Source organism: Chaetodon trifascialis, chromosome 2, assembly GCF_039877785.1.
Source record: "Chaetodon trifascialis isolate fChaTrf1 chromosome 2, fChaTrf1.hap1, whole genome shotgun sequence".
In the NCBI taxonomy this organism is placed as follows: domain Eukaryota; kingdom Metazoa; phylum Chordata; class Actinopteri; order Chaetodontiformes; family Chaetodontidae; genus Chaetodon; species Chaetodon trifascialis.
The window spans coordinates 30,789,506-30,810,101 of NC_092057.1; the positions used below are offsets into that span (position 1 = coordinate 30,789,506).

The 20,596-nt window shown below is 41.7% G+C and overlaps 1 protein-coding gene across 2 annotated transcripts in view; it reads left to right on the plus strand.

Moving 5' to 3' along the window:
* The first annotated feature begins 2,210 nt into the window (after positions 1-2,210).
* The window catches only part of LOC139340585 (uncharacterized), a 63,261-nt gene continuing 44,875 nt past the window's right edge, over positions 2,211-20,596 (plus strand). The window contains exons 1-2 of one of the 2 annotated variants that reach the window (XM_070976504.1): positions 2,211-2,731; positions 20,040-20,170. In XM_070976504.1, coding sequence (XP_070832605.1) covers positions 2,437-2,731; positions 20,040-20,170 — 426 coding nt within the window. In that variant the 5' untranslated portion in view covers positions 2,211-2,436. The remainder of the gene's footprint in view (positions 2,732-20,039; positions 20,171-20,596) is intronic. The other variant, XM_070976497.1, reaches the window with a different exon arrangement.

The following is a 20,596-nucleotide window of genomic DNA, read 5'->3' on the forward strand; positions in this document are numbered from 1 at the left end:
TTTTAGACTTTTATACTTTAAATAATACTTTCAAAATAAATTGCCTGAAACAGTTCATCAAAAACCTATCATCAATTTTCATACCAAATTTTATTTTTTCTAAATTAGGAGGCCTAAATTTCATCTTACTTTGTAATTATAATGTTTTTAAAAAATCCCTCAAAACTGTCCTGCATTCATAAACAGATGCTTCTCTCGTGGTCATTGATCTACAAACATAATTTTTCCCCACATACTACATATGGAACAATAAAGACATTACGTACAGAAACAAATCCTTATTTTACCCTTTTTGGTTTACTCAAAACTAGTGCTGGCAGGCGATTAAAAAAATTAATCTAATTAATTACAGGATTTGTAATTAATTAATCTAATTAATCGCATTTTAATCTCATATCTGCTAAAGGTCCCCAAATAAAGAATTTGAATTCTAGGACATTACAATTCACTGACATTCACATTACAGCTGGTGAATTCTTTTCATCACTGTAGTTCTCGACGGTAGCTGGAAATTAGAGTCAGATGACGCTATCTGAAACGCTTCTTTTAGGCCCTCGTCTTCCACGATTGAAATCGGCCCGCAATCAGCAGCAACCCACTTTGCGATTGAGTTTGTCAGTTTTTCTGTCGTGGCTTTGCTCATTCGTTTTCCTAACTCAGCAAGTGTGGGTTGGCGGAGTGAGCTCACGGTAGCACTAGCAGCAACTACATGTTTAGCGTTTAAATGATAATTCAGGCTGGAGCTGCTACGGTGATAGGAAAATTCTTTTTTTGCACAAGGTACAAATCACTGCGTTCTTGTTAATAGTCCCGTCTTTGTTCTTTTTATAAATAAACTTGCCGTTCAAAGGTCCAAGTAGGCTTGCCTCGCTCTCCGGTGTCGCATCCATGTCTGTTGTCACCCTGCTTTTGACTAGTGGTGCAGGTAGGATGCGACCTGCCACTGCAACCTACGGGTCACTCAAAGGGCCAAATTTAAAATGCTTGCGCATTGACTTGCCACTCATGATTAATTGCGTTAATTTTTATAGCACGTTAATTTGCAGCGTAATTAATTAATCTAATTAACGCGTTAAACTGACAGCCCTACTCAAAACATACTCTTGGTTCATCAGTTGTTTAACCTAGATGGGTCATTAATGACATATCAAGAATTTATCTTAAAATAAAGTATCATAATCCCTATTAATGCATTTAATAGTATTATAAATGCAATCCCTGATGGAGTAATTATGTTCTTTAAAAACAGCAGGACAGAATCCAACATTATTATCCATTGATCCAACCAAACTTGAAATTGGTCAAATCTGTTTCTCTTCAACAAGCAACAGTAATTGTCGTATATGCTCATTATTTCAGAAAGATGTCGTATCAATTCCATATGTGGTAGCTTAACACCTTTATTAATAACCTTGACAGGAAAAAGATTTGGAGTTTGCCAGCTAGATATATTTAAAAAGTATAAGATATAAAAGAAGTATCTTTCAAAATAATTCACAGATTTTACCCATCTTAAGTTTTTTTTTGTTTTGTTACAACGATTCAAAAGAAGTTATAGATATAAATTACTCTTTCCGTGAAGGACACCCTGAAGATATATTTCATTTTTCCTTTTGCTTTGAACATAAAATATATATATTTTCCTTTTGCTTTGAACATAAAATATATATATATATATATATATATATATATATATATATATATATATATATATATATATATATATATATATATATATATATATATATATATATATATATATATATGATATGTATATCATATGTATGATATACATATATATAATTAATCTTCTTATATATTTAACCAAATGTCATGTCCACAAATGTCGATTCATGAATCAAAAACTACTCTTTTCTGACTTTGTTAATGAGGTCAAACAATATATTGAAACTATTAAATATTCCACTAATATGCAAGCCATTAAGACTTTTGATTTATGTGCTATTTTTAATTTATTTGTGTGGTATGATGTTCTGGAGTACTGCCTCTGAATGTTTGTAGCCCCCTGGCGGTTGTTCTTACACTGTATTGTATTGTATTGTATTGCACTGTACTATTTCCCTAATAAAGATTTACAATTGAACAACAACCAAAAAAAACAAAAACCAAAAAACTCTATCTGCAGCAGCTACAGGACACGCCTAGTACACAACCACTGACTGGTTGGGTTAGGACAGCGTTTCAGAGGGGGTGTGTCGTGTGAAGAAGTGGGTGTGTTAGATAGTACAGTGGGTGTGTCGTGTAATCCGCGAGACTGCATCTTGACTCGTCCTAATCAATAAAGACTACACAGCTGTGGACCACGCACTACAAACGTAGTTATGCGTTTCAGATAGCACGGCGACGTTTTTAGAAGTGCCACTGTAGACTTTAGGAGAAAATACGTTTCTTCGTCCGAAAGGCCGAGTGTTGACAATGGCAATGTCGATTGCTATGGACTTCCATTCTCAGATTGCCTCCATCATGGAGGTACTGGCTAATGCAGCCGTCGCAGAAATTTGTAAAGTTGTGGACGATGGATACGCGGTAGTTCAACTGGAAATGTCCCGGAGACAGAAGGAGAACGAGTTCCTGCGAAGGAAAATCAAACTGCTGGAACTGCAGATTGTCAGGTATCGAGCGGAGAGAGTGAGGGGAGCAGAGAGCTCCATCAGCAGCCGCTTCCCCGGGGTCCGTGTGCTCAGCCGCCCGAACACGGACTCACTGGCCGGTATGTATCCCCGACACCTACGACGGTGACGTTAGTCAGCACGACTCCGCTCAGAAATCTGTTACAAGTGTGTTCGCACTTAAAGAACAGCTTTTCTCTGCGGCTTGGTTTTGAGACCCCTGACGTTTCTGCCTCCACCTCGATACATTGGAGGTCAATGGAATTTCTTTTACGCTATTCTAAGCATTAAAAATTACATGTAAAAAAATTCAGCATCTCTTTTTGGAAACAATGTTCCAGGTCCTGTGAATGTGGATCAGAAGCCGTAGTATCAGTGTTTATATATATATATATATGTGTGTGTGTGTGTGTGTGTGTGTGTGTGTGTGTATGTATGTGTGTGTGTATACACACACACACACACACACACACACACACACACACACACACACACACACACACACACACAATTGGCATACATTTCTTCACATCGATGACAAATAAATCTAAACAGGTCTTACCAAAATCACTCTGCTTTTCATATCTGAAGGCCATACAACATGAAGTAAAATCTGTCTGAGAAAAAAAAAACTTTCAGGAAGGTGAAATATATCTCAGGTTCATTTTAAATATTACATATTATTGGTAATTAATGTTGTCTGTCAACTTTTAAGTTCAAGACATATGGGGGTCACGTGACGCAAATGTCGGAGTAGCAGCTCATTGCCTGGGCTCCCGCAGCTTATTTTTTGTCAGAAAAGCCTGGTCACAGTGAGCGGACATCATAGTCTAGAAGTAGGAGAATGCCTAGCACTCAGAAAAAACTCAGTCTTATTGCAAAATCCGCTAAATCAGCAGGAAATCAGTCACCTCCGAGCAGCCAAGATGACATGGTGGACGACATGCGGCCACTTTTTGGCCAAGTCGATGCCGATAGCTTGGTGGATAGAATAACTGCTTGAAGGCGTGGAGGTTTCCTTTGATTAAAAGATTGACCCAGTTCTGAAGAAACTCGAAGCCTGCTCGTCTAAAATCGCCACACTAGATACATGAATTACAGAGGCTGAAGACTGTATCTCGAACTCCCTGGACACCACAGCGATTCATAAGCTTCCTGAGCTTGAGAGCACCAATAGACAAGATTGACAATTTGGAAAACGGGCCGGCGGTGCAACATGCGTGTTGAAAGCAACGAAGGCACTAACCCTGTTGCTTTCTTTAGGACCTGGCTGCCGGAGCTTCTGAAGGTTAGCTTTAAAGGAGGGTCTGTTAAGGTGGATCGCTGCCATCGCGCCCTCACACGCCATCCATCCCCCGACCAGCGGCCCCGGGCTGTTTTCCTAAAGCTCCACAATTTTCAGGATACAGTCCGGATCATGCAAGCGGCAAGGAAAGCACAGTCCCTGATGTATAACGGTGCAACAATTATGATATTTGAGGATTCTCTGCAGCCGTTGTACGGAAGCGACAGGGATTTTACCAGGCGAAACAGCAGCTTAAGGAGAGAGGGATCGTCTTCGCCAAGCTGTACCCAGCGTTGCTCAGGATTAAACACAACGGGCAAGAAAAAGCCTTTAAACATCCTAAAGAAGTGGCTGACTTTTTGGATAAAGAGTCACAGCGCAGAGGTTCTTCCCCTGTGCTCCCTGCTGACTGAGCGCTTCCCTTCATTTCAGATACAGCATGCTACCGTGGTCATCTACTGAACTTCTCTGGGAATATGAGGTTTGATTGTTAGAGGAGTGTGTGAGCATAAAACCTAATAATATGGCACTGAGACTGACAAGACTGTCTCCTAATTTTCTTTACTCATTCCTCCTTCTTCTGTTGTCAATAGGAGATTTGCTATATGTTACTGAATGTGCTATATGGTTATTCTGGGTACATAGTCTGTGTGTTAATGTTCTCTGGGCTATGGATCCTTTTTTTCCCCGCGTGTTTTCTTGGCATCGGCCTACACATTGACAGTTGCTCACAAGCTCACTGTTGACTTTGTAATTTGTTTATCTTATTTACTTATTTATTTTATTCTGTTTTATTTTTCTCTGATCAGAGAAATCAGAATCAGAGTTTCTCAGCTGCTCTCAGCTGTACTTCCTGTGGTTCCATTAACAATATGCATCCATACAGTTCAAACCAGGATACAACAAAACTAAACAAAAAACAGGACCACTTTATGGCATCAACTTACTGAAATCAGTGGGTGCTTTTCATTCCATAAATTGGTCTCCTCATCTCCTCCACTCGCTTCCTCTCCTCGCGTCTTAGCTCCGCCCAGCGAGGACATGAAAGAGGGATGCGAAGAAGAGATGTGAGGACGGAGGAGACGAAACTCCGAAATGAAAAATCCTCGCTCCACAGCGTCAGTCCGAAGCGACGTCAATTTCTGATGACGTTTGCACAGCTGTAAAAGCTGTAAAACGTGATATTATGGTCAGATCTGCAGTCAGACTGTTCTACTCCTGATTGCTATTGATGAAGTTTCAATTTTATGCCGTTAGAGGCATAACAGAGGACGGCTGTGTGGTAGATTAAACCAACAGCATTGTAGCCTCGCTTTGAAAAAACGTAATATACCAAAAATTTTAATTAATTTCTTGGTGACAGAAACAATTGTTAAAAGGACACAGTTGAAACAAGAATCAAGATTACATTTGTGAAGACCTGCTCCCGCCGTGATTCAAACATGTGCCACGTACGACACGCCCTTAAATAATAAAAGACTTCCGCGTAGGCTACACCGGTGTATCCTCACTCTGATCTCCTTCAGAAGCCTCCTCTCTCCTCGTCTCCTTCAGGTGCATTTAAGCAATTGGAAGATCCTTCATCATGGCGGAGGGGTAACGACTTCCGGGTCGACGAAGGAGAGAGGAGACGAGGAGGCACAATTCAACGTAATGAAAAGCACCCAGTGTCAGTGAGACCCCTGGGCCTGTTTGCTGGCCACAAGCATATCATACCTGGGCCTGATGGGAGACAGTGAGACGCGCAGGGTATTCCCCACATTCAGCCTGCTTCTAAGTCTGGTCTTAGTGGCGGTCATGGCAGAAAAACCGGCCTCACACAGATATGATGTTGGGAATGGGAAGCAGCGTCTTTAGAGCAAGAGTGCTGATCTTGTTGTATTCTCCCGATACTTTGATCCAGAAGGATGACAGTGATGTTGAATCAAAGAGTGTTTTCAGTCCTCCGTCATTCCGGAGCTCAATCAGCTGGTCCCCTTGTTTTGACGGGAGCTGGTCTCGACCATCGTCATTGTGAAATGGATTGCGCATCCATCCTTTGCCATTCCCTGGGTCCTTTGCAGGTGGGAAATAGCGCTCAAACGCATCAGACAGTGATGTCAGGTGGGAAGGATGCTTTGTAGTTAAGTGCCTTTGGAGTTTGGATGGCTTCATTGCTTCGTTGGCCAGCGTTTCTCCACACAAAACACACAATGGGTTTTGCACCTCCGAATCGCCCGTCGCAACAAGTCCATATTTTATGTAGGAGTTGTCGTACTTGCAAGTGAAGTTCTTTTTGTTTTGTTTTTTTGGTAGCATTTTCCACTTGTTCCTCACTGCTTCTTTTACTCGAACAACCCGCGAAAAAACGGTTCGTAGCGGTTTGCTGAGGTCCACTCATCTCTTTGTTGGCTAACGCTGCACCTAACCTGCACAGCACCTGTGTACTGCTAATTAGTCTGGGCGGGTACCGCAGTGTCAGGAGCAGATCCGCCAAGCCATCACAGGGCTGTTCATAGACACCTGCGGCCGGCTGCGGGGGGGCTGGCTGCGGGGGGGCCGACCGCGGCCAGCGGAAATGGCTCATAACAATAAAAAAAAATTATTAGCCATTTCACGGCCCGGCAGGACCAACTCTGCGGACTGGTACCGGTCCACGGACCAGGGGTTGGGAGCCACTGGTGTAATAGACCAAAGTCTGACCCCAATGTCTAACTGTTATCTTTTCTTGTTGTTCCTTGTACATAGTTCTGTTTTAAATGCTAGCAAAGCAGTGGTCTTATTGTTTTTCAGTCTAGCTTCAGGGAGCTCTGTTTACTTTCAGGTTTTTTTTTTTATTTATTTATTTTTATTCACATATAGCCAGGATGGTTTCTTTAATACAAGATGAGCAGTGACAGACCCGCACTGAAATTGTGCAGTTGGAATGTGGGGGGGTAATCCTGTTAAGCGTCACTCATGTCTAAATATGAGATCCTTAGATGGTAAATTCTCGGCCTTCTCCTCCTCCTCAAAGCAATGATGTACTCCATCTTTGCAGATAACGTTAAGCATTACTATGATTGTATTTGGAATTAAATGATGTGGGTAATAGTAGACAACGATCATCACTTGCTTTTTTCCATGTGTCTGTCCCTCTCTCTGTCTCTCGAGTGCTCTGAGATAGATGCAGAATATATGCTCTGTAGGATGCCACAGCTGTTTCTGGTTGGCACAGCAAAGTTAATTGAATAGTTTACATCCCTGTTTCACCTGAACTTTTTTTCTGCAGGTTTAGTGCAGGAAGTTCACAAGCTGATTCACCTTCTGGTGAATAAAATGTTTTCAAATATGTGCAGTGTTTTGGAAACATAGCAGAAACTGAGGTGGACTTGACATCTGTAACATACAAACAAACAAACAAGCAAACATGATAGACAGTACAGTAAGATTGACTGAACTATAAAACCAGCCTAGACATATGAACAACTTTAGTCACTCTTCTCACTCGAAACATACATGAACTATTAAACTATATTTTTATTGCAAGTGTGTTTGAGAGAAAAAAAGTACATGTAAGAGATGTTTATAACCTGGCTTTTCCACAGTGCTCAGCGGAAGCATGTCTTTAGCTATATGATATGTCGCTGCCTCCGTTACGTCTTTGTGCCTTTTAGATAATTTGTCATCAGGCAATGAAGCAGAGTACCTCTGCATGGTGGTCAGCTGCTTGTGCGGTGGTGCTGCGGTTGGCGGATGTTGGCGAATATGGCTGCGCTCGAAAGCGTGAGTGCAGCTAAGGTGGTTAAATAAGTTTGTGGTATTACCGGTCTTGGTGGGGATGAAAGTCTTGCATAAGTTACAGACCACATTGGTCTGACTACGGTCCGACTTATAAAATCCAAAAAACTCCATACTGGCGAGCTGACTTTCCCTGTTCTATCGACAATTTCTTCGCTTGCTGCAGCGCTCACTTTCTATTTCTCATCTCACTCCTCGCAGAGCAACAAACACGTGACAACGACATGGCGCAACCGAACTTGATAATGTTACATGATAGGCGTGTTAGCGTGTCTCTCTCACTGATCAGCGATTACTCCTACGTTGCTCAGTTACCTGAGAGTGAGTGCCTTTGTTCATGCAACCAGCCTCGCTTCCCAACTTCAGGTTTCTTCCGACGAAGAAAAAAAAATAATCGAATGCTTTATCGAACGCATTTTATATTGATATTGATGACGTGTCTATCGCGAAACATATCGCTATCATTTTATCGGCCCAGCCCTAACTGTATGTGCTGACTCAGATAGTTGCATTGAATCATGGCTGTTGCTAATTATTGATCGCAGTGAAATGCCAGACACTGTGGAAATCTGCCTGTGAGGTATTGGTGACGTGAGCGCATGACTCCGCTGGTTTACGAAAATCCACTTACCTGCCGGTGCAACGCTGGCGCACAGAGTTGACCAGTTCTGGGGTGGCGAGCTTTCAGCACACTTTTGCATTGCTGGCGCAGACTGAAATGGGACGAAAATCAAAAGGAGTCGAAAATAGAGCCCATGGAGACTAATATCTCCCTGGTACTAAAAAAGGGGAAACCATCTGAAGAGTGCTCTTCATATAGTATAGTATATTATATAATTTTTTCTAAGAGTGAAGCCATGCCTCTCTGTTGCTCACAAACATTGGACCCAAACATCTCACACCCGTTTCGCTGGTCTCCAGCAGGATTCCTTTACCTAGGTATAAAAGTCTCACCGTGCTTAAAGGATCTGTATAAATTAAATATTGCTCCTCTGTTACAAACTGTAAAACAGGACCTTAATAGGTGGTGTGACCTGCCCCTATCCCTTGTAGGTTGCATTCATTTGATCAAAATGAACATCCTCCCACATCTCCTATATTTCTTTCAGATGTTGCCACTTATACTGTCAAAGAAAGTTTTTTCAAAATTAAATGGTGCAATTATATCATTTGCGTGGCATAAAAAGAGACCCAGGTTAAGATACAGTTTTCTCTGTCTACCTGTTAGAAAGGGTGGATTAGCAGCACGTTCATTTTCATTTTACCTGTGGGCTGCACAGTTCAAGTTTCTGTTGGAATGGTTCATAGGTGACCCTGACTCTGTCTGGCTTGGTTGCGAATAGAGATTGACCGATATGGATTTTTCAGGGCCGATACCGATTATTAATAATCAAGTGAAAACGACAGATGATATTTAGAACCGATATTCGTTTGCAGTAAAAATGAAAATTTTGGAGTCAAAATTTAGATTAACACACCTGGGACTAGAATGAATACAGTATACTGTTTGTTTGTTTTGTGTACACTGAAAAAAAAGATCTTAACTTTTTGTAAAATAACACAAACACAAAATCTTAATTGAAATGCCTTTAAGTTTAATTATTTAAAAACAAAAAGTGATGATTAATGATTCCTCTCCCTTTCCCTTAATGATGAAGAGCAAACCAATAAAGAGGGTGGCAGGAGCCTTGGCTCACTACATTTGATAGCTTTAGTATAGGGATGGGCCCTAAGAAGAAATCGTCGATAGAACAGGGAAAGTCAGCTAGTCAGTATGGAGTTTTTTGAATTTTATAAGTCGGACTGTAGTCAGACCAATGGTGGTCTGTAACTTATGCAAGACTTTCGTCCCCACCAAGACCGGTAATACCACAAACTTATTTAACCACCTTAGCCGCGCTCACTCTTTAGAGCGCAGCCGTATTTGCCAACGTCTGCCAACCGAAGCACCACCGCACAAGCAGCTGACCACCATGCAGAGGTATCTGCTTCAGTGCCTGATGACAAATCAACTAAAAGGCACAAAGACGTAACGGAGGCGGCGGCATATCATATAGCCAAAGACATGCTTCCGCTAAGCACTGTGGAGAAGCCAGGTTATAAACATCTCTTACACGTACTTTTTTTTTTCTTAAACACACTTGCAATAAAAATATAATTGAATAGTTCATGTATGTTTCGAGTAAGAAGAGTGACTAAAGTTGTTCATATGTCTAGGCTGGTTTTATAGTTCAGTCAGTGTTACTGTACTATCATGTTTGTTTGTTTGTTTGTTTGTATGTTACAGATGTCAAGTCCACCTCAGTTTCTGCTATGTTTCCAAAACACTGCACATATTTGAAAACATTTTATTCACCAGAAGGTGAATCAGCTTGTGAACTTCCTGCACTAAACCTGCAGAAAAAAGTTCTCAGGTTTCTCTCTGTTTACATTTTTACACTTTATTTTACATTTATTATTTGAGTGTTTTCCATGGTTGTGTTGACATTTCCTTTCTGCCTTGATAGCTGAGGGGATTATAATCAGAGGAAGGTTCAATTTAAAATAAAAATGTTTAAATTGAATGTATTTTTCTCCTGGTCCTTATTTTAAATAGGTCATAAAAAATATCAATAATTATTGATATCGACCAATATAAAACACTTATATCGCCATAGAGTTTTCAGCCATATCGCCCAGCCCTACTTTAGTAGTTACTTTTCAGATTACATTTTTACATAAAACAGCATAATGAATAAATAAAGATTAAACCTTCAGGGGTTCCCAGAGTTTTTTCACCGATAGTTCCTTATTTATTATTATATTTATTTATATATATATATATATAGAGAGAGAGAGTAATAAAGGCATATTCTGAATCTCAGAATTGGGACAGCCTTCGCGCAGCGCTATGACGTAATCGGCCTTCAAATGCGTCCTCCTCCGAGTGCTGAGGGAGAGGCGATTGTAAACAAACAAGGACACGTTAGCATGCAGTACTGTTAAACTTATTGGCTATAATCACATCCGGTGTTGTTTATTGATAAACTAGGAGCTGCCCCACGGGCTGAGACACGTTAGGAAATTTATTATTCCCACAAAGTAACGGTAACCGAAAGGGCCTATATTATTATTGTGCGTCTGACCACAGCTATAAAGTGGTTGTGGCAGTTATAACGTAGCGGTGGGTCATCATGAAATACGCCTTGCTGAATTTGTGAACAGTTTCGTCTCCAGAGCCAAACAGCGGAATTCAGCAGGTTTTCCTTCCTTATACTTGCTAGTCTACCTACTGGTATGTCGTTATGTCTTTTTTTATTATTGTGAAGTAAGGAGCTTCAGGTCATGTTCACTTGGTTACGTCTTTTTTTTTTTTTTTTTTGGTGCGTGACATTATTTATCTTGCAAAGTCGTATGCTTAATGTGATTAGACAAGTAGGTCTATGAAATTTCAACTCTGGGCTTGCATGTTATCACTGAAATTAATCATGAGGTTGTGGTGTTTTTAAAACTTCATCATAGAGGGTTCTTATTGCAACTTCGACTGACTCTGTCACCTTATTTCTGCTGGATCACTGGAGCAGTCGTCTGCTTCTCCTCGTCTGTGGCGCTGCATGTAGAGGCTTCAGTGTTGATTGGCTGTCACTGACTCACTTGTGCCATGTAGCCAATTGGTGAGGGCTGTGGGCGGGACATTGTTACACAGCCAAGAGGGGTGACTTCAGGTGGAGAGACGGCTGCATCAGAGTCAAAGGAGCGCATTTTAAAATACATTGATTAATTCTATTGGTTATCGGTGGAAAAAACGGCTGATGCCAATCATTGAAAAAAATGCCGAATATCGGCCGATATTATCGGTTAGGCCGATAATTGGTCGATCCCTAGCTGCGAATCAGCTTCTTTAGGTAGGATCCCCTTGTGGAATTTGTTGTATGTCTCTCCTGGCAAGGTTGCAACAGGAATAAAAGCAGATGATGTGCTTTTAAAGAATATGCTAAACATTTGGTGTCAGGAAATTGGAAGGGTACAGTAACTGCTTCTCTTTGTTAGCTCCTATTCATGAGAACCCTGACTTTCAGCCTGACCTTCAGGCTGGCCTGGCTGGCTGGAAGCACAAGGGCTTTAAAGTTGTTGGGGACATGATTCAGGGAGGCTCAATCCTCACATTTCAACAAGTGAAAAGCAAATATGGTGTCACCAATAGGGATTTCATTAAATTTGTTCAAGTTCGAAGCTTCATTTTGTGTAATTTGAAAGATTTTTCTGGAGGACTGGCCATTTCTCCTACATTGGTAAACAATATGCAACTTAAATCTTTCACTAAGACACTTTATACAGATGCAGCAGCCTCGAAATTCCCCTTCCAGCCAGAGGCCATCCAGCTCCCAGCCGGCTCCCAGCCGGCTGCCAGCCAGCTACCAGTCCCCCCCCTCCTCTTGGGGGTATGCCCAGAATCCACTATAAACACGCCTCTTCATTCAATTGCAGGGTGTCACCAGGAGATGGCGTGTCCCTCACAGGAACACATCTCAGGGGCAAAGATTTTTACTCCACTACATTCATCTGCTTTAGTAGGCTTATTTGTAGTTAGGCAGTCACAGTTACTCAACTATTTTACGTTGATTATTTAAATCAACTTAGAAAAATATTTCTCGCACAAAGTCTTAAAAAAGTCATAAATGTGTGTTTCTATCAGCCTGTTTTAATGCATATTTTCGATTTGCAAACAGGAAATTCCTAATTTTTTCTCTTACAATATACTGTATAAATTTTTTTGTGATTGTTGCGATCAAAAAAAACAAACTCATGTAAAAAAGTTGTATATAATCACTTCCTATTTGATAATAAGCATACTTCACATTACAGAAACAGTCGAAAAGATTCAGTTCCCAAAAAGCCCAAAACATAACTTCGAAAAAAAAAAGTTACAAAATCATTCCTGAGTCATAAAAATGATGTAGCTTTACAAAACAGCCTGTGACTCCAAGAATAAACAGGCTCCATCTGTTTACATAGAGTTTGCTTTTGATAATTATCAACAAAAATGATGACCTAATTTTACTTTACATGCGCTGGAACAGAGACAGAGCTGCAGGAGCAGAGCGCGTCATCTGGAGATTCCAGGGCTCGTCTATGTTTTCCGCAACAGGTGCGCGGCTCTCGGCAAAAATAGACCAGGAAGCGGCCAGTAGACAGTCATATTAGTATTGGTTGAATATGCGCTAATTTTTGCGATCGCAAGATTTCCTGGTCGGACTGATAACATACATTTTGATGCATGAGGGAGGTGGGAAAGTTGGCTTATCCATAAATGTAATTAAGTGTAATGGAAACATTTAGTGAAGTCTATAAAGTAGCCAGCGACACAATATTAATATCTGTGGCACAAATTGATTTTTAATTACTGGAAGTAAGCGCTCCCCTCAGCCCTACACCTATTTTACTGGCCATAGCTAGTCTGTGGGACAGTGGGGGCTGGGAGCCTGTTTGGCTGGCGACCATCCATTGAGTTAGAACAAAGGATACACTGTAATGCAAATAATGACTTTTCAGCCAACAACGCGGCCGGCTCCACACTACACATGCCTGACAGAGTGACAGACAGGAGAACATCATGACGCCCATGGTGATGTGTCAATGAAACTACAGGTTTACTCAGCTCTGAAATGTGCCGGGAGTTAATCACTTCAAATGCACAAATGCAGTGAAGTTCACAAACCACCAACAGTTTATAGAATAGGATGGACTGTCTATCAGTGGCCATTAGAGCAGCTCTCTAATAATTAAAATAGATGTCACACTGTGCGGAAGAGCTTAATAAGTTAACGAGATTTGGCCACGACAGCTGAAATGTAAACTTCTGTGATGCAAAACTGTGTTTGCTTCTGATGTCTAAGTGTGAAGCGTTTTAAATCATGTGCATCTTCTTTGTACTCAGAAGCACATCAAGAATGCATTTTTTACTTCGGAAATTATGAAGAATCAACAAAATATCACAGCCTAGAGAAGGATCACAAACTTTTCAATGTCTAATGTCAATTTAGTCGCCTTTATATTTATTTATTTACGTGCATAACGTGCTGTCTGCCACCAGCTTTGTGTGGAAATACTTCAAAATATGAAACAATGAAACAATTGGATTTATACTTTATCCAAAATCGGGGTGAAATATTGCATGCCACGGATTAGATAGATACAGAAATCATCATCTGAGAAATACTCATGATACTGATTTCACTGTTTATTGGCCGTTTTCATGTGTGTGTGTTAACTGATTGGTCAATAAAAACAAGTAGATTGGCCCATCTACATCGGCCCATTGGCCCTTTATGCCCCACAACATTGTTTTTTTTCATGGGTCTGATTGGCCCATTAGGATTATTCATGATTGAATGTAGGTGTCCGTGCGGGGGATGAGGCTCGCTGGCTGCGGAGGGAGAGTTGATGTTGTAGTAAGAACCTGTCTGCCTGGTCTAACATGATGAAGTCATGTTGAACATTTCCGTTTCCCAAAAAAACATTTATTTGAGGTGCAGCGGCACAATATTAAGATCAAACACGCGTGCACAACGCCTGGCGTAAAAAAATGCATTCTTGGTGTGCTTCTGAGTACTATGTTTTCCCGCGAATATAACTTTTTTCAATAGTTACTGTTTATATTCATTGCGTGAACAGTCTGAAAAAAGAGACAGAGACACAGAGAGGAGAACACAGACAGTCACACAGACAGAGTGATGAAAAAGATCAGTGATAATTAACTACAGTATATTAAGCCTATGATGTTAAACATCGCAGTGCGCAGTGCGAGCCGTCTGCTGCGCTCCGCAGCCGCCTGTGAAGGCGAACGAAATCTGGAACCTTTCAGCTCAATGACATGACTTTGAAAGCACCAAGTGACTTGTTTTAACGAATTTCGTTAGATTAAAATATGTAGAACTGTAAAATATCACTTCCATGAGGCTGTTCAGTCAGACATTAACAGATCACAGGCTGAAATTGGCATTTCATCCTCCCGTCCCTCCCTCTTCAGCGCACTGTAAATGATTTCTGTCCAGTAATATACAGTACACACACATACAGGACTCTGCGTATTGCTGGTAAACGTATCAAGTAGCGACCCGCAAATCTAAAATGCGCTATAAACAGGAAACCCACCAACAGAAAAGCAGAGTGGCTCCGTGAATCAGGCAGAGTATTAAACATTTAACTGTTTAGCAGTTCAGAATGCTAGAAAAACGCGACACACAACTTCTGTTATTCATGATTAATTTTCTGGGCACAAATCACTCGGCACGCAGAGATGCGCTGGGAGCCTCTCCAAAGGTGGAGAGAGATGTGGAGGAAAAGGCAGGATTGGTAGATGAGCAGATCCAAGTTTGTGAACGAGCACTACAATAATGTGGATGATTAAGCATAATTATGTTTAAAAAACTGCACATGGTGCTCTACTAGACAAGCAGTTTTTCTTACAGCAGTGGAGGCTATGTGCAGATCTAATGAACAAGACACGGCAGCTGACACGGTAACCAATTATAATGACTGCTCCTCCTGGTGGACTGATCGAGCGAGTGCAGGTAGTTTCCGCAAATGGAGCTTAGGGGCGTTATGAGTTGGCCCCGCGCTGATGACGTCATCGCGGGGGATCTCATTACAGTCACGAACCCGCCTACTGCAGAGCAGGGACCGGTCACGGACCCGCCAGGGCCCCAGCACGAGATTAGGGGAATTTCGAGGCCGCTACATCTGTAAGAGTCTCTGTAATCTCAATGTTGATAACTCTGCTAAAGTAAAAGGCAGATGGGAATCTGACTTGGGTACAATAGAGCCTGGAGACTGGGATGCCCTGTGTGGCCAGCCCTCCAAGGTCCTGGGGCCTCATGTAAAAAGACTGGCGTGGATTTCCTACTGAGACATGGCGGACGCTCAAATCCAGAACGTCGTACGCACAAAAATATCCAGATGTATGAATCTGTGCGCATGCACGAATCCAAGCACATTTCCTTTGTACATCCCAATCAACATGTTGGAGTACCCAACCCCTCGCTGTCCACGCCCCTATTTAAATACGCAAATCACATTTAAATGAGTTAGAAATATCTTAAGCTGTAGTTTAACCAGCAAGAAACAGCAAGTCACTAACTTTAACCACTGACTAGTAATGATGCTGTGAAGACTGGATAGAATTTGGGGACGCACATGCTGAATGCGCATCACGGGGATTAATATTAGGACAATGACACGAATAAATTTGCTCACCAAGAAGCCACCCATCGCGCACAGAGCCAGCTTGTAGTCTGTTCCCAACCATGCTGTTACTCAGAATGTATGAATCGTGCGTTGAACCATGCCACCTTGCTACAATGTTGGTTAATTGCATTTGCGCATCACATATGATCTGTACATTGATCGAATGAAAATGTTTCCTGTTGACATATACAAATTCATCATGTGATGGTGCTTTTATAGCAATGTGTGTGCAGTTGATAGCTCCGATTATGTTTGGAAAACCGGCTCTCGCTGCAAATCGCACTTTCATGTTGACCTGTTCAGCTGCATTGTATGGGAATTTGATATAACTGGCTGATGTAAGGGATAAAGGATAATGCCCGACGAGGTGTCCATTATTGAAAGAAATACATATTAAATCAATTATTAATACGTTAATGTTGTTTTTTTTACTGTTAAAATCGCAAGTTTTTCCACAACAAATGGCTGAGTGGACTATTTAATATCTCTCGTGATGCGTTGCCGAGGTAACTGGCTCTGGCCACAGAACCTGCAGCTCGGTCGGCCTAATCAGTGGAGGGAAGTGAGATGATTGCTTAGTTACATGATGCAAAGTATCATTTCAGAGGGCAAGTGCTCCTCTTACCACTTGTGTGTGTCCAGAGGATGATGCGAAATTTTGTTTCAAAGAATCAAAGTCCACAGATAGTTTCCTAAATTGTTTTTATTGCAAGAAATATTATCCACCATTCACTCTTATCATTAAATGTGTATCAAGCCTATCCTAAATCTGTTGCCACGGTTACCAACTAGCGTTTGAGCCAGCACAATAATTTAGAACAATCAGGCTATTTGACAGGAACTTTTTTATAGGTGTCCTACAACACTTTATAATGGACACCCTGCAGCCAATCAGAATCGAGTATTCACCCAGACCATGGTATAAATGTGGATAATTCCGTCCTACACGGCTGGCATGGCTCGGCTCAAGGTCGACCAGCACAGTCCCGATTGGTCGGCCAGCTCCCTCTGGAATGCCCCGGTTGCTAGGAACCCCAGTGTGGTCAGCACCTGTATGGGAACAGGCAGCGCATGGCTCCTCGCTGTGTTGCGCTTTAAGGCCGGCCACAGCTCTGCGCACAGTTCCAGGAGGACTGCCCTCGGGAACCCAGCGGTTTCTCCTGCAGGTGGTGGGCCCACAGGATGAAGATAGGGTGCCACGTAGTCTGTTCGGGCTGTGACTGGCTGGGCTCCCTGGCAAGCCCGACCACCAGGTGCTCGCTGAAAAAAGTCAAGAAAAAAACGAAAAAAAACCCAAAGCGGCTCGCACTCCGGCTCTCAGGCAGGAGCCGGCTCCGATCGTTCACTTCAAAGAGCGACTCTAAGAGCCGTTTCGTTTGCGACAGAGACATCACTACTGACTAGCGTCCTCTTCATCAGCTGTCTTTCTCAGAGAAATATTTGAACAAGCTCATCCGAAAATGCAGTCAGCAGTTACATCATGGTGTGTAGATATTAGCTCAATGCTATCAATTAGTTTACTCACATTAGTGACACTGAGTTGGCACTAGGCCCAATTAACTTAAGCTACCGATATCTTACGTAACGTTAGCTGGCCATCAATATTTTTCGAATGTCTATTTAACTTGTAAAATCTGTTATGAGTGTAGTGTGTACTAGGGGACTACCTTAATTTGATGTTGCATTCGTTGATAAAATAACGGGGCACCACCTTCCTCAGCTAAGAAGGACTGCAGAGATTAACTGCTATAACGCTGATAAATACTAACGAATGAACTAACAGTAAACCAGTCTGATAACCTGAAGTGTGAACTCTGGATACAGGGATCGTATATATTCAGTTCAAAAGGACACCGTCTAACCAGGACTTATATCAAAATATCATTTATTAAGCAGAATTATGGATAATGAGTGATGTATCATGAATAATAAGACAAGATGGGAGGTGATATGACAAAACACACAAGAAACTTATGGCGACATAATGGTAAATAAATTGGCGATAGTGAGAAGTAGTTGCAAGGGGATAATAAGGACGCGAACGTAAAGTTAGGGAATTAACGAGTAGTTGAGAGAACTTGGATAAATTGGCAGTATCTTAACCTCACGGACCAACTCTTATTCAAACCCACTTAGCATGCCTACTTGACTGATGGCGTCCCGTGGTGCTCTGCTCCGAACTAACTCGAAGATGCCCAGATGGTCGTCCTTGGCTCGATCTGCTCAATGGTCTGGTGAAGGCCAAGCGCACCAAGGTGGAGAGCTGATATTGGACGGTGACGTCTCTGGAACTGGTTCTAGAGTGTCGGTTACAGATGAGGGACGGCTCCGGACGGTTGATATCCGGACCAAGGATCAACAGCTGGCTGCAGGGTTTGGTTCGGTTGAGTCCGTGACGTATTATTTTAGGCTGATAGTACAAGTTAAGAGTCTCTTCGATGTCGGGCAAAAACTACAAAATTAGTATTACTTGCCTAAACTTACTGAAGTTAAAACAAAACGTTTGGCTAAACAAAAAGGTTAACTTGAAAATTTGCGGCAAATTATAGGAACACGTCTTCTGAAAAATGAATCACGCTACTCGGTATAGCTTTTGAGTAGCTCGAAGACGGGAAAAACTTAAAGAGCAAAAACGACTGTGCAAAACTAAAAGACAAAACTAAACATAACCTAAGACAAGACGGAGTAACGTGCACTCTGAGTAACGCGCGCACTCTGAGTAACGCACGCACTGTGAGTAACGAGCGCACGCACTGAATTCATGCTGCGGCTGCAGACATTTAAACCTCGCTCCAGAGGCGTGTCTAATGGGCTGGCCGTCGAACATGTGAGACGCTCTGTGACGCGCAATAGCCTCAAGGAGCTGAATTAATACATGAGTCACGCGAAGGGCTCATCTGCTTCTCACTATGGTCAATCACATATAATTTCAATAACAAATTTTCAATGACATTTCAACATTGTTCACAGCATGCATCAGGCACTTCCTATGGTTGGGTGACAATATTAAATGATAATCCTGGTACAGTTTCATCCCAACATGAATAATGATTCAATGTATAACTAATACAACAATAAAAGAAATAGAAAGAGATAAAGAAGGAAATAAAGATAAAGAAATTACGAAATAAAGAAATGCAGACAATATTTGCCAAAATGATTATCATCCTTATGATTGTTCCTTAATAAAGGTCTTATAAAGCACAGTCAACTTCAAACCCTACGAACCCTTAGATAATAGGAAGGCTCCATTGCAGAGCCTCAGGCAAATCTTAAAACAAAGTTAGATTCACAGCTTGTCATGGGACATGAGAGAACATGGGCATCATATAGATCATGGGTTTAGCCATGTGAATATGTCCATTGTTGAGTTGTACAGAGATGCAATTGTCAGGTATACCAAGAAACAAAGTCCTCTGGCTTACAAACAGTTCATTTTAAGGTTGGCTACTCAGCAGACTCTGTTTGGGGATTCAGTTGAAGCCTGGCCTTTGTTCTTCCCAGCCGGCTTTACTTCCTTAGGGCTATTGGGGGACCATTAGCATTGACATGGGACATCCTGTTTCTCTTCAAAATCACACTTCATTATGAGCATTCTAGATGGTCTATAGTTCAATCAGTTAGACTGGTTTCCAACTCCGTTTCTCATGAGAAGTCAGAGAGGGTAAGAGAAGGTCAGTTAGATGCTAGTTCTGCTACATGAGTTATCTTAAGCTAATAAGTCTACCTTTTCTCTGGTAAGTCGCTGCCCTATTTTCCAAGACAACACTCCTCTGACTCTCTGACCTGGTGCCTGGGTGCTTGAAGTGATGTCACTTTCAAGGCCGCACTCTTGCGAGTAATTGACGTCGGACTCTGCTGTGAAGGTGGAGACATGTGGCGGTGGTGTATTTGTGACAATGAAAAAAAAAAAGGAAATATGAAGGAGTGGCGGCTAGGATTTAGGAATGGCGGCCTGCCACTCGTAAGTGAATGTAGAGGAAACACTGAATTCTTAAATTTTGCACTCACATTTTGAACTCTGTTGCCTGTCTCACTAATCAGCTGTGCTACTCTGCCATTTTAACACCACACAGAGAAACATTGAGTTTAGCTATAATAATTAGTGGTTGATTATTCTCCTTCTGGTGTTCCTCAAGGCCCCTCTCTTCAGGGCAGGACCAGATTTCTTAACCGAGATCGAGTGGCTCAGCAGTCTGTGCCGAAGACCCAGCCTATCAACCTGGACCAGGATCCTGATCAGGAGGTTGTCACCACCACCAAAACTGAGGTAGCTGACAGTGCACACCAGAAAACCATTTTTAAATCTTTGTTTGTGCAGGGCACTGAAATGTCGGACTTTGACATGGCAACAGATTGCATGCACCCAAGGTTTCTTAATACTACCAGAAAAAGTCAGTTTAATTTTTTTTTGCACCTTTAATCTCTTTTCACAGAGGAGTTGATGTGCAATCCTACTCTAATGTGGTTTTGTTCAATCTGAGTTCAACCTAAATCTCATGCACAGGTCTGCTGTTAGACCAAATGACAAAAATAATCAGCAACAACACTGGTAATTAATGGAACAAAAAAGAAGACATTTGAAGATGTCTTCATTGACTCGAGATACTGTGATGGAGCTTTTCCCTGTATAACCTGTGGATTCATGGTGAATTGATTAATGGAAAAAGATCAAGATCAATCAATAATGATTATC